Source organism: Cygnus atratus, chromosome 7 (assembly GCF_013377495.2).
Source record: "Cygnus atratus isolate AKBS03 ecotype Queensland, Australia chromosome 7, CAtr_DNAZoo_HiC_assembly, whole genome shotgun sequence".
NCBI lineage: Eukaryota > Metazoa > Chordata > Aves > Anseriformes > Anatidae > Cygnus > Cygnus atratus.
In genome coordinates, this window is record NC_066368.1 from 11512411 (window position 1) to 11524712 (window position 12302).

The 12302-nt window shown below is 45.6% G+C and overlaps 1 protein-coding gene across 1 annotated transcript in view; it reads left to right on the forward strand.

Moving 5' to 3' along the window:
* Positions 1–5460: 5460 nt before the first annotated feature.
* SORCS1 (sortilin related VPS10 domain containing receptor 1) overlaps positions 5461–12302 on the forward strand; it is a 289292-nt gene continuing 282450 nt past the window's right edge. The window contains exon 1 of the mRNA XM_035547734.1: positions 5461–6102. Coding sequence (XP_035403627.1) covers positions 5461–6102 — 642 coding nt within the window. The remainder of the gene's footprint in view (positions 6103–12302) is intronic.

Below are 12302 nucleotides of genomic sequence, written 5' to 3' on the forward strand. Positions count from 1 at the left end.
ATTCTGGGGAGAGTCACAGGCTCCCTTCCTCCCATGGCAAATCCACCTTTGGTTTGTCACTGAAATTGTTGTGGAAAGCTGGCCCATGAAGTCTCCACAGGAAATGCAGGAAGGAGGACTGGACCCAAAGAGCAACAGGGGGAGTTTGCACCATGGCCTTTCCTGGCTGTGGTGGGAGGGGATGATTCTTTTGGATCCTGAAGTGGAAGTGAATCAGAGAACCAACAAGAGAGATTTTCCAGAGGAGAAAGATCCAGACAACTTGTATTGTCTCCAGAAAGAGCTGCTGGCTGATAAGCAGCACTAGAAATTTGAGTATAACAGTGTTTTAAGGAAACCTAGCACCAGGTGTGGGTGCTGAGTACCTTCCTGGAGTTAGAGGCAATAACATTGATCAAATCTGCTTGCCACCCAGCTCTCCTTGCCAGATAAATTGCGATCTGAAAATTCCATCTGAGGATTTAGCAAAGCAAAATAGCTCTTTAAATTATAAAGTAGCAAAGTCTTGCACTTTTTGAGATTACTTTAAACCTCAGTCTTTGCAACAGGCTGCAGCAAGAGGGAGTAAAAGAACAAAAAGCCCTTGCTGTTAATATTTATGGCAACTAAAGCAAAATTGCATCACATTTGCAGATGAATGGGAGCCCCTGTTAAAAGCTGCAGCAGCTTAATTTTGGGATGGCACTGGTTTGGGGCTTCATTGTCTAGAATAACAAAGGAGAGCTTTCATGTTAATTAATTTAGAGGAATTATTAGTGTTAAAAATAAATAGTGCAGTCACCTTTCCAAAAATAATTGGAATGAGGTAAATGAAATTCGTTTGCAAGAAGATACAGATTTTATGTTATTTCAGTTCCAGATTTTTTCAAATAATTATTCTGTGCCAGATACATTGCCCCTATATGAAGTCCTAGGACTGTGTTCTGATAATACCTATGTACCATCTATATAAATAATGCTACAAAATAAGCCATGTAGATAAATAATTCCATTTGTTCAGTGAAATAAGAGGCACTTGGAAATGATGCACATAATTAATCACTCTTTTATTTAGAAAATGAAGCATCCAGAACTCATTTAGGGAAAAAAAAAAAAAAAAGTCTGTGATATTTACAGTTTAGAGTCATTTTTTTTTCCAAACACAGATTCCTTTTGGAGAAATTATGTGTAATGTCTAACTACAGTATTCTTCACTCACCGTGGCTTGACAGGAATCAATGGAGCAGTGTTCTTCTTGGGATCCCTTCATTACACAGTCTTTACAGAGGAAACTGATGATTTAAAATGGGTGTAGATTCACAAAATCCTGATTATAGAAATATTTACTACAGACGGATTTTACTGCTTAACCTAAAATATATTCAAGAGCAGGATAAACAAGGTTATGTTATATCCCTGCCCTATATTGAAAACTCAGCTGGTTCAGCCTACCCAATTCTGTTTCTTACTCTCCATCTTTCATTTCTCTTTCTCTCTTTCTACTCCATCAAAGTTTAGGCATTCGCACAGTCCCTGAGGTGTTTCTGATGTGCAGAGGTCTATCACCTAGCACCTTTCAGAAAACAGGAATCCTGTGGAACCAGGAAGTGTTTTGGGGCTATAATTTCACATGTTCTGATTTCACAAGGCTTTTGTAAGGATTTATGTCCTTGACCAAGCCTATATTTCTACCTGTCTCTGAATCTGCCCATCCCTAATTGGAGACGTGTGTACTCAGTCATGTTTCCTTCTGTTCCTGCATCTCTACTCAAGGCTATAGAAATCCTTAGGAAGATATTTGCTTCACTGCATCAGCTACCCAGAACTAGTATCTACTCCCTTAACTAGATTCCTGCCTGTGCTTCCTGACCCCAAAAGTGAGAACTCTGCCAAACCTTTTCATGTCTGTGCAGCCTTTCCTTCCTTGTGGACGTGGCCACGGAGCCCTGTCACTACACACCAGTGCTTCCCTTTGGCTGAGTGTATGAATTCAGCCCCCTCTGATAACAGCATAGAGACGTACTGTAGCTCCCAACTCAGAGCGTTATCCCTTACATCAAATGACAGGGGATTATCCTTGTGTGCAAAAGATTCTGGGTTCATATCTCTGATGACTCAATCATCACATCATCTATGGCAGAAAGATGGCTGGCAAGAAGATTAGATTATGGCAATTCAAAATGTCTCTCTCAGATAAGTGCATACCATGAGTATTCGAAAGTACACATAATCAGATTGTAAAACGGATGACAACAGCATGCCTTGGAGACCAAGAGTATAAATAAGGATTAAAGAAATTTAGGGAAGACAGGTCCCTCTATACCTATGGACCATAGGGGATCAGGTGCAAATGATGCTACTGGAATTGCCTAAGCTGATGATTCCTGGAAAGAGGGGTTAGGAAAGTGCAGTCTTTTTGTAGGCCTGTAGCTAGTGGTGTCCCCCATGGGTCAGTACTGGGTCCAGTCTTGTTAGGTTGTCCTCCCACTCAGCCCTCATGAGGCCAGATCCAGTACAAGAGAGACATGGAGCTCCTGGAGAGTCCAGGGGAGGGCTATGAAGATGATCAGTGGACTGGAGCATCTCTTATGAGGAAAGACTGAGAGAGCTGGGCCTGTTCAACCTGGAGAAGAGAAGGCTTTGAGGGGATCTTATCTATGTATACAACTATCTTAAGGGAGGGTGTCAAGACAACCGGGCTGGACTCTTTTTGCTGGTGCCCAGCGGTAGGGCGAGAAGCAATGGGCACAAACTGAAACACAGGAAGTTCCATCTGAGTATGGGGAAAAACTTCTTTACCATGAGGGTGACAGAGCACTGGAACAGGTTGCGCAGAGAGGCTGTAGAGTCTCCTTCTCTGGAAATATTCAAACCTGCCTGGATGTGATCCTGTGCAATGTGCTCTAGGTGGCCCTGCTTGGCAAGGGAGATGGACTAGATGATCACCAGAGGTCCCTTCCAACCTCAGCCATTCTGTCATTCTGTGTGATTCTGTGATATCTGTTATATCCACAGACAACAAGAGAAATGCTGGAAAAAGAAGTCCTCAAGCTGGACCCACTATTTTCTCTCCATGACTGACTTTTGTGTGCATTTTCTGAAGAGCTCTTCAGGTATGGTATATTCACAGTATATAAGGTGTGTTCTACCAGGCATAACCATATCACTCGCTGGTCACACATCGCAACCCAGAGAGTCATCTGCCTAAATGAGATGTCTAGATTGTTTCTTCCATTAGCCTTAGCCATTTCTTGGCATACAAACCTCTATTAAAGGCAAAGATTATCCCAGGAGAAATTTCCTGACTTGTTCATTTCCTCCTTCCAAGTTCTTCACACATCTCTTTGATTTTCACCCCTTTAAATTAAAGACTCTTTAAGAGACCTGTCCTAGGAAGGTGTCACTCTGTAGTGCATTCATCAGGATAGATCCATCTGGCCAATGCATTGTATGGAAGACAAGGATTGGGTTGATAATCAAGTCGCTCCACTTGCAGTCCTTGTTGCTTGGCTGATTACGCTGTGACAGTTTCCCAAATTTATACAACAAAAGTAAAATTCACTGGCCTTTGTGAAGAGCTTTGGTCTTAGTAAAGGAAAGGGGCTGTTTAAGTACAAAGTGTTAATTATTATTACCAACAGGCTGTAACTAATAGTAACCATTTAGCTGGGAGATATGGAAACAGGTATGCAGTTAATTGGTTTACAGTAGATTTAGCTGAGATCCGATGGTTACACTGCAGACAATCCATCATTGTTGTAAGCAGCATGAAGTTATGCCCAGCCTCAGTTATTGTAAATCTCCCTTTGTGATCTTGTGCTAATATCCCAAGATGTGTCACCAGTGAGCATTTGAGCAAAATCTCTAGAAGAATGTGGAACAAATCTGTAAATCTCTTTCTGAAATGCCCTGCCAAAAAACACAATAAAGTCTTGCATGTCAGGAAGGAAACATTAAAAACATTAATTAAGAAATAAACTCTTCTGAAAATCAAATGGAATGAGTAAGGACAGCCAGATGGGGATCGAATAAAATTCCAGTGGAAGAGCCTTTCATTCCTTCCAGTCTTAGAGAGCATGGTCACTGACATGTTTCCTTTAAAACTCAGGCCCCTGTCCTGCGGTGTGGACAGGCACCCATGGCACTGCCTGCAGTAATGGACCAGCGGCTCCCACGGACAGGCACAGACCAACCCCTGCAGTTTGGATTTGGTGATCTGCTCTGGTCACCACTTGTGACAACACCCTGGAGAAGAGATCTAGTGAGAGAGAGAGCTCAGCTCCTGGGGGAGAAATTGCTGATCCTTGAGAGGCAGCTAGAGCAGCAAGTTTTTTTTCTGCTGATAAACCATTGATGGAGAAGCCCTCTCTTCCCCGCTTCCTGTCTCAACTGCTGTCATTTCATTTGCAAAAGCTTGTCCCTGTCCCTATCAGCATTTATTTGAGTACATCTCTGCTGCGCCTGAGTGATTTATCTAAACATCGGCAGCTACTGTAAGTGACGGAACAGCAAAGCAGTGGCAGAGGAAGGAGTGGAGAGGTTGAAATGTGACTTCCCTCTTGTGAAATCAAGCACAGGTGACTGTTCCCAGCAACTCCAGTGTATTTACATCAGTCACAGGCAGAGAGAAAAAAAGAGGGCATTTCAGAGCCTGCTCAGACATTTGAGACCATTTAATTAACCAAATTAAAATATTTCCCCTCAAAAGCCTATACATGCATGTATGCACATGTGCATGCATTGCTGCTTCACTTTGCACACTTGCTCCCAGTCCCTGTGTGGTGATTTTAATACATCAGGGCTTGGGAGAGGGTTTTAGGGCTTTGAGCTGATGGTAATCAGATGTGTGCGTGAGTGTAAAAGTTGGAATAAGTCCTCCTGGAGTGCGTGTGTGTGCTGTGCGTGTGAGAGAGAGGCAGCGAGCAGCCAATCGCTCACGGAACACACGCGGGGCGTCCTGATGGGGTGGCTGCGGGAGGAGTGTGATGCACAAGCGGCCAAGTGAGAGCGAGCAGAGAGAGAGCGAGCGGGAGAGGAGCGAGCTGCGACTTCCACAGAGGCAGCCGGGAGGAATCACCAGCCGGGATTTGCTCCTCTCTCTCTCCCTCTCTCTCTGACTTCAATTCAGCTCCTCCCCCGTGTGGTTGTGGCTTTCCCTTCCATCAAAAGCCTGATCAGCAACGCCAGTCTTGAGGAAAAAAAAAAAAAAAAAAAAAGAAAGAAAGAAAAAGAAAAAAAAAGAGGAGGAAAAAAAAAAGAGAGAGAAAAAGAAAAAAGTGCAAAAGAAGAAAAAGAAAACAAGGAAAAAGAGTCAGGGAGAAAAAAACAGTCTCCCTCCCGCCCGGCTGCATCAAACACAGCAGAGTCTGAAACTTTATGGAGTTCTTGCTGTGTTTACCCCGCGGTGGGTAAATCGGCAGCACCCTGCTCGCTCGCTCCTTCCTGCTCTTTCTCCCTCGCACTCATCAGCAGTCAGCAGCGATGGAAAAAGTTGCTGGCTGGTACCCAGCCTGGCACGTTGCTCTCCTGTACTGGACATGGCTTTTCCTCTTCACTTTTGGCTTTACCAGTGCAGAAATAACTTGCAGATCCTGCCATTCCCAGGTGAAGCCGCAGCATCAACATCCGCAGCAGGGATTACTAATGCATCTGAGGACCGACAGAGGAGAAAAGGAGCAGAGGAGGTTCCCGGGGGAGAAGGGAGGTGAGAGAGGGCAAGGGGCCGGGATGGAGGCGGAGGATGCCGGGCTGCAAGCGCCCCTCGACCGTGCTCTCTCGGGGGCCAAAATCAGCGGCTGGGAGACCCGGACCTTGACAAGGGAGACCGAGAAAGTGGCCGGGGAGAGCCGGCCCGGAGAGGCGGCGGCTCCTGCGGGGGACCATCGCCGCCTTGGCCAGGCGTCCCCCCCGGCGGGCGCTCGGCGAGACTCGGGCCGGCGGCGGCGGGGCCGCAGCCCCCGGGGCACCGCGGGGCCAGGCGGAGCCGCGGAGAGGGAGCCGGGGGGCTCCGGCGCCGCCCGCTTCGGGCTGGAGGAGCTGCGGCTGGGCAGCACCACCTTCGCCCTCACCGGCGACTCGGCGCACAACCAAGCCATGGTGCACTGGTCCGGCCACAACAGCAGCGTGAGTACCGGCTCGGCGGGGTTGGGGGCGGCGGGGTTGGGTCTTGACTTGTTTCCCACCCCCATCCCTTTTTTTGTTTTCTTTTTTTCCTTTTTTTTTTTTTTTTCTTTTTTCCGGGTGGGGTGGGATGGAGGAGGAGGGGGCTGCTGGGTTTTAATTCTTCTTTAGGGGGGATTTTGCTCCGTTCCCGGGTGCTGCGGATTGGCTTTGCTTAGCAGTGTGCAGTGGGGCAGAAGCACCTCAAAAGGACCATTCTTCTGGAGCAAAAAACTTTCCGCCGCCCGCCCGCTGAGCACAGCCCCCTCCAACCCCCTTCACCATCACCCTGGAGGCAGAGAGGGATAAACCACTACCACCACCCATGGCGGGGAAGGGAAAGGCCAATCCGGGGAGGACCCATCCCTCACACCCTGCCTGCACCCCAGGGTAACTCCTGCTGGGAGCTAGGGAGGCTCAGATGGGAGAGAGAAGGGGGCCTGGGAAAGCCCCTGTGCTGCTGCTCCCCTTCCTCCTGGCCCTTGGGCCCACGTCAGCCCAGGGCTTGGCCCCATGCTGTGCTGGTGGTGAGATGCTGGCTGGCTCAGGACTTTATCTCCGAGGTGCCTCCGTGCAGGGATCAAAAATGTTTTTTCACCCCTTGCCACCAAGATGTTAAAATGAGGCAGTTCTTGTCTCCTCCCTGTGACCTGGACCTTTCTCACGAGTAGTGACGGAATGGCTCTGACATGAGCCAAGAAGAATGAAATCAGTCAGAGGAATAGGGGACAGGTTTCGAGGCTGGAGCAATAGTCGTGGCATCAAAGTTACCAAGTTAACTTGAGCCCCGTGGCCCTCCAGCCTGTGCTGTGGAGGTAACCTGGAGCCATTGGGCTGGGACCTGGGTTAAGCAGAGCAAGTTGCCTGGCTTGCTTTCTGCCTGCCCTTAACTCTGCTCCTGGGCTAGCAGAAGCCAGGGGATCTGGTTGCCTGAATGCTCCAACTTCTGTCACTGCTTCTTCAAGACAGCAAGCAGAATGCTAATAAGGGAGACAGGGATGCCGGCGTGACTTGGTGTTGGCCCATAAAACTTCCTGGGAGAAAGGGGGACTTGGGCTCCTCTCCTCTGGGGTGTCTGCAGCTGTAATGCCAGAAGATTTCTGGCTGCCTGGCACAAACCCTTTGCCTCCCTTTCAGCTTTTAGTACTGGGAGCCTGGTAACATTTAGAAATAAGTCTGATCATTATGAATTCTTGTTGGTATAGATTGTATTAAGGCATAACACAGTCACCCCATTTAGAATTAACATGGATGTCATAAGCACCTCACTGTGGGGTTCAGACCTAGTTAATTGAGACGTGGTTTTATGGGCTCATCAGGAGCTTTTTAATCAGTTAGTTGACAGAGGAATACTTGTTATCTCTATTTTGAAGGACTTTCCCCTTTCTTCCCAGCTCAGCTAGCCTCTCTCTTACATAGTCGTGGTAACAGAAATTGCCTTGTAGGAACTCTGGTCTTTTCATACAGATTGAATTGAGGCTGACACTGGTTTAAAGAGACCCATTTGCTAAGAAAAAGCTTCTGATATAAAAACTCACACAGCAAGCATCAATTTTCCTGCTCTTTTAATACAAGCATGTTTCATACCTACATTTATCAAGGCATTATTATTATTTGTGCTTTTTATTATACATGTGCCTAGGCATATATATAAGTATGTACATTTCTGCCCTCTGTGGTGGTACGGACTATTAATGCTAGGGACGGATTTACTTGCTGAGTGTGTTGGTATAGAAATGTTTCCAGAGAGCTGTAGGGAAACATGCTGCTGCTGTCCTGCCCAAAGAACCCTGGGTGGTGTTGTATTTGGGGAGGTCATGCTCCCACCTTGCTGCTGGGCACTCTGGCAGCACTCTGCTAGCTTGTGCTGTGGCTGCACCCCCCTCACAACACTTAATGAAGCTGGGCCCAGCAGGAGCTGGATGCACAACAGGCTTATCTGGGCTCAGCTGAAGCAACAGTGTTAGCTCAGTAGGTATTCAACGTGGCGCTGACCCAGGGTGTCTGCAGGGAGCTTTGGGGCACTCAGCTGTTAAGGAGCTGGGAGTGGGAGGTGGGTTAGGATGAAGGGTTTCCTTTCGTGTGCAATGTGTGTAATCCTGCCTGCACAGGGGTGGCAGAGGATCCTGTGGTAATATTTGCAAGGGATGCTGTGTAACCCCAGTGCCCTGGCCGCACTCCAGCAGCAGTAGCTGCCAGCTTCCTGCCTGTGTTTCCCCACCATGGCAGGTGGATGCAGCACACCTCATTTTCATTCTAATGGGCTCTGCATGTGCTGCTGTTAAACAGCTTTTGCCTTTCACCCAGGCATAGGGGCACTATGGAGATGATCATAGTTTGCAGCATCTGTGTGAGTAACAGAAAAAGCCAAAACAAAAGGCAAAAACATGCGAGCTCCCTTTAGATGAAAAAAGCTTGAAAATTAAAGCACTGTCACCACTAAGCCACTTAGTTTGTTTTTTTTTTAATTATTATTATTTTATATTTTCAGTTTTAGTATACCTGATTCTGCCAACCTCAGTCTGGTTCCCTGTATCCTTTTTTTTTGGTAGTGCTTTGGATACAATTGAAGTGCTTCTGATGGAGGGGAAAGGACCCTTGAAAGAATTCTTGACTGCTGTAAGAGATTGCATTTACCACTTCTCTGGGGCCAGGCTGTGGTGTACCATCTCACCAATGGCATCCTGCTTTGGCATAGCCATATCCACACGGTGGAGACCCCAGGCCTTTAGCAGTGCCTAGCTCACACCTGTAGGGACACACTTCACGTGCACCCTGATCTCTCCTGTCTGTCTTGGCTCGTTCACCAGTGCTGTCAGTCTGTGCTCTCCAGGGGACAGCACAGGTGTAGGGAAACTGGATTGTCAGAAGACTGATGAGGATGAAGCCGGGAATGTATCCAGTGCTGTACACAAATCCAAATGGTCCTCAGGCTTTCTCTGACTCTGGTGGAGGTGAGTGAGGCCACACAGGCCAGCAGCTGGCATGGTCTGGCATCTCCACAGTCCTGAGCTCTTTCAGCCTGCAGAACAGAATAGAGCGGCTGCAGATAAATTGGGTGCTGGAAATGGTCTTTGGCTTGTACTAAGTCCCAGACTGTCTGGGAATGATCCAGGAGGGTGTTAACTGGCCCATGCTAGTACCATTGCTTAATTTACTTACATCCTAAGAGTCTTTCTACTAGCCTCCATAAAAACTGGAGTATTAGACACTATCAAATAAAACCTTCCTCAAACATCAGCTACAAGACACACAAGTCAGATCTCCAGGCTACTTGCACCTCTGAGGAATTTCGTCATCAGTGTGGAAGCTGGCAGGTTTCCTAGCTCGCAGAGAGATCAAGCATGCTTCCTGATCTGGTATATCCAAACACTGTAGATTTGAATTCCCCATAGCCCCCTTAATGCTGTGCTACAGAGTAGGAGAAAACAACTAGCAGAAATTTCTGTGCAGAGCTGAAAGAGATTTGGTTTTAACAGAAAAGCAACTCTCAAGGAAATATCCATTATGATCTTTTGGGATACAAATGCTTCTCAGAGCTTTCAAGAAACCAAGACTGCTTTTGTCCTAGGCTGGCTCAGAGTGAGATTAGTGCCTTACTTATTCATTTGAAAGGTACCCCGGAGAAAGAGCAAAAAAATGGAGGTCATAAAGTAAGAGAATACGAGGAGGAGCCTTGATGCTACACTACAGCTTGTGCTATAATGTGGTGCTGTGAAGGAAAGCAGCATGGGTTTCTCATTCCCTTTACAAGGCAGTCTACTGTTGCCTTGCTCTGGAGAGAGTTTGCTCTCCTGGGCTGGACATTGGTTTCGATCTCAAAGTGTTTGGCAAAGAATTTGAGAATGTGTCCTGCTGTATGCCTGGGGTTTGGCTTTTGCATAGTCACCCAGCACTTACCTTCTGTAGCCTTGGATATCTTTAAGCAGTAGTTTCAAAATTCTGTGTTTTACATTGCTGGAAGTGTAGAGCTGAGCTGCTCTTAGGACGTCCGTAGCAGAAGATCCTCACCAGGCTGTTGGAGATGGGGTATGGACCACATGCAAAGTAACCTGACAAGGCAATCTTTATATTCCATCCATAGCAGAAAATCAGCATGACTGATGGGTCCAGTGCAGCACGAAGCCTGCAAGGTCATCGTCGCTGTTGTCATGTGATTACACTAGAAAACAGGGGAAGAGTTAAGTCTCCTATGCGAAAGCTTTTAGACAAGACAAGACTCTACATTAGGTATTACTTGCAAAGTTTTACTTGATGTTATTGATGGGACAGACTGAACACAGGTAAAACAGTATAATAATGCTCCTATATATTTCCAATGCACTATATTTCTTCTTGGGCAAAGTCATTGTGAATAATCTGATGTTGTTTTAATTTGAAGCCTTCAAACCTATTTTATAAATTAAGGAAAGGTACAGGGCTGTAGTGGATATTGCATCCTAAAGCCCTAAACTGATCAAAATGTGTCATATAAACAGTTGGGTTTCCTTCCCTCCTATTGCTTTCCTCCTTTCTGGATGGCTGTTCCAATTCTAATTCTTCTGGTTGTTGGAAACTTCCCTCTGATTTCTATTCTAATATTGCCATTGGGCATTTTAGATTTTTTTTTTTCATTTGTCTTTGTGCTTTTTAATTAAAGTTATTTTCCCTTCCTGGCACTTACGCCCCCTGGAATTATTTTACCGGCAGTGCTTGTATTCCTTTTCAGCCTCTGGTTTGCTAAATCAAGCAAGAACTGCTCTTTCTTTATCTGCTTGTAAGACAGATTGTGGAAAATGAACTGTGAATTTCTAGGAGTCAGGTTCCCCAGAGCTTGAATTTGAATCAAATTTTTGCTTTTGATGAACAGAATTCCATGTGGATGATAATGAATGTATTCACTTTTACCAGTGAGACAGAAAAGGACAGTAAAGGCATGGCAAAATTATCTGTGAGTTCCAGCGTTCCTCTGCTCTGACCAGAATGTGGAATCGATCAAAATGTCAATTCTCACTCTGAGCCTTCTTTGCTCAGCTGCTGTGCTCATGCATCTGACTGTAGTTAGTGCTCTCTATCCTTCCCTTGCTGGCAGAGCTGTGGCTCCAACGTGAAATTACCAGAGATAGATGAAGAACCTGCCAACATGGTCCTGCCAGTGACCAGCATTATGTTGTATAACACCACAATAGTCCATTGCTCCTTTCCACCCGTAGTGATTGCATTATTATAAAGGAGGAGTTTTAAGGAAATTAATACGAGTGTGGAGCCCAGATCCAGCTGAGTGGTGAAACCCATGGTGAGGAATGACCCTGTTGTCAGCCGCTTTGCATTTAGATTGGTTCCTAAGGTGTGGGAAAGAGGTCCCCCCAAAAAAGATTAATCTAAGTAGGATGTCTGCATTAAAATGCTTCAGTGAAATATAACATGTATTTCTTATATCTTACAACAATATATAGTAGTATTAGCAGTATAATGCACCAGATGCTGAGAGGCTTTCAGGCTAATCTCTTGCTGGAGCTAATGAGACTATATTTAGGAAGAGATGAGTAAAAGTGAGGAAACAAACATTAGGATTTAAACAGGAGAGAATCAGGTCAAATTAAAGTATTATTAAAAGTCCCATGTTTCAAATTTTGCTTCTCTATCGATCATAAAATAATTTATATCCATTCTAAATATGAAGCCTCCTTTAAAAAGAAAACACAAGCTTTCAGTAAGAGGAAACACCAGAAAATTTCACTGTAACTTAAAATTAGTTTTTAATTTTTTTTTTCAGCCTTTTTTTTTTTTCTTTTAAATTGGGGAAAAATAAACAGTAGCCAAAGTATTTCTTTCTTCTGTGTTGCAATCCATCTCTAGGTATATTTCCTGACTGTATAAAACGTAGGCTTCTCATATACAGAAAATGATATAAACTACGTGGGAAATGGTTATTAAGAATAGCCACGCATTGAGAGAAAGCAGTGGGTGAAAGAGAATTTGTGAGAACTAGAAGAAAAGCTTGTCGTTGTCTGAATCTGGTCTCTGTAAAAGTGTTTGAGCGATGGTGAGGAGTTTCCACCCAGACTGACAAGTGGGATATGCAAATCCCATCATGAGGGAAGATTAAGGAGAATAATGGAAGAGCTCTGACAGTTGCAGCTGGCATTCATGCAATATCAAGAGGCTATAAACTGTATAAAGCA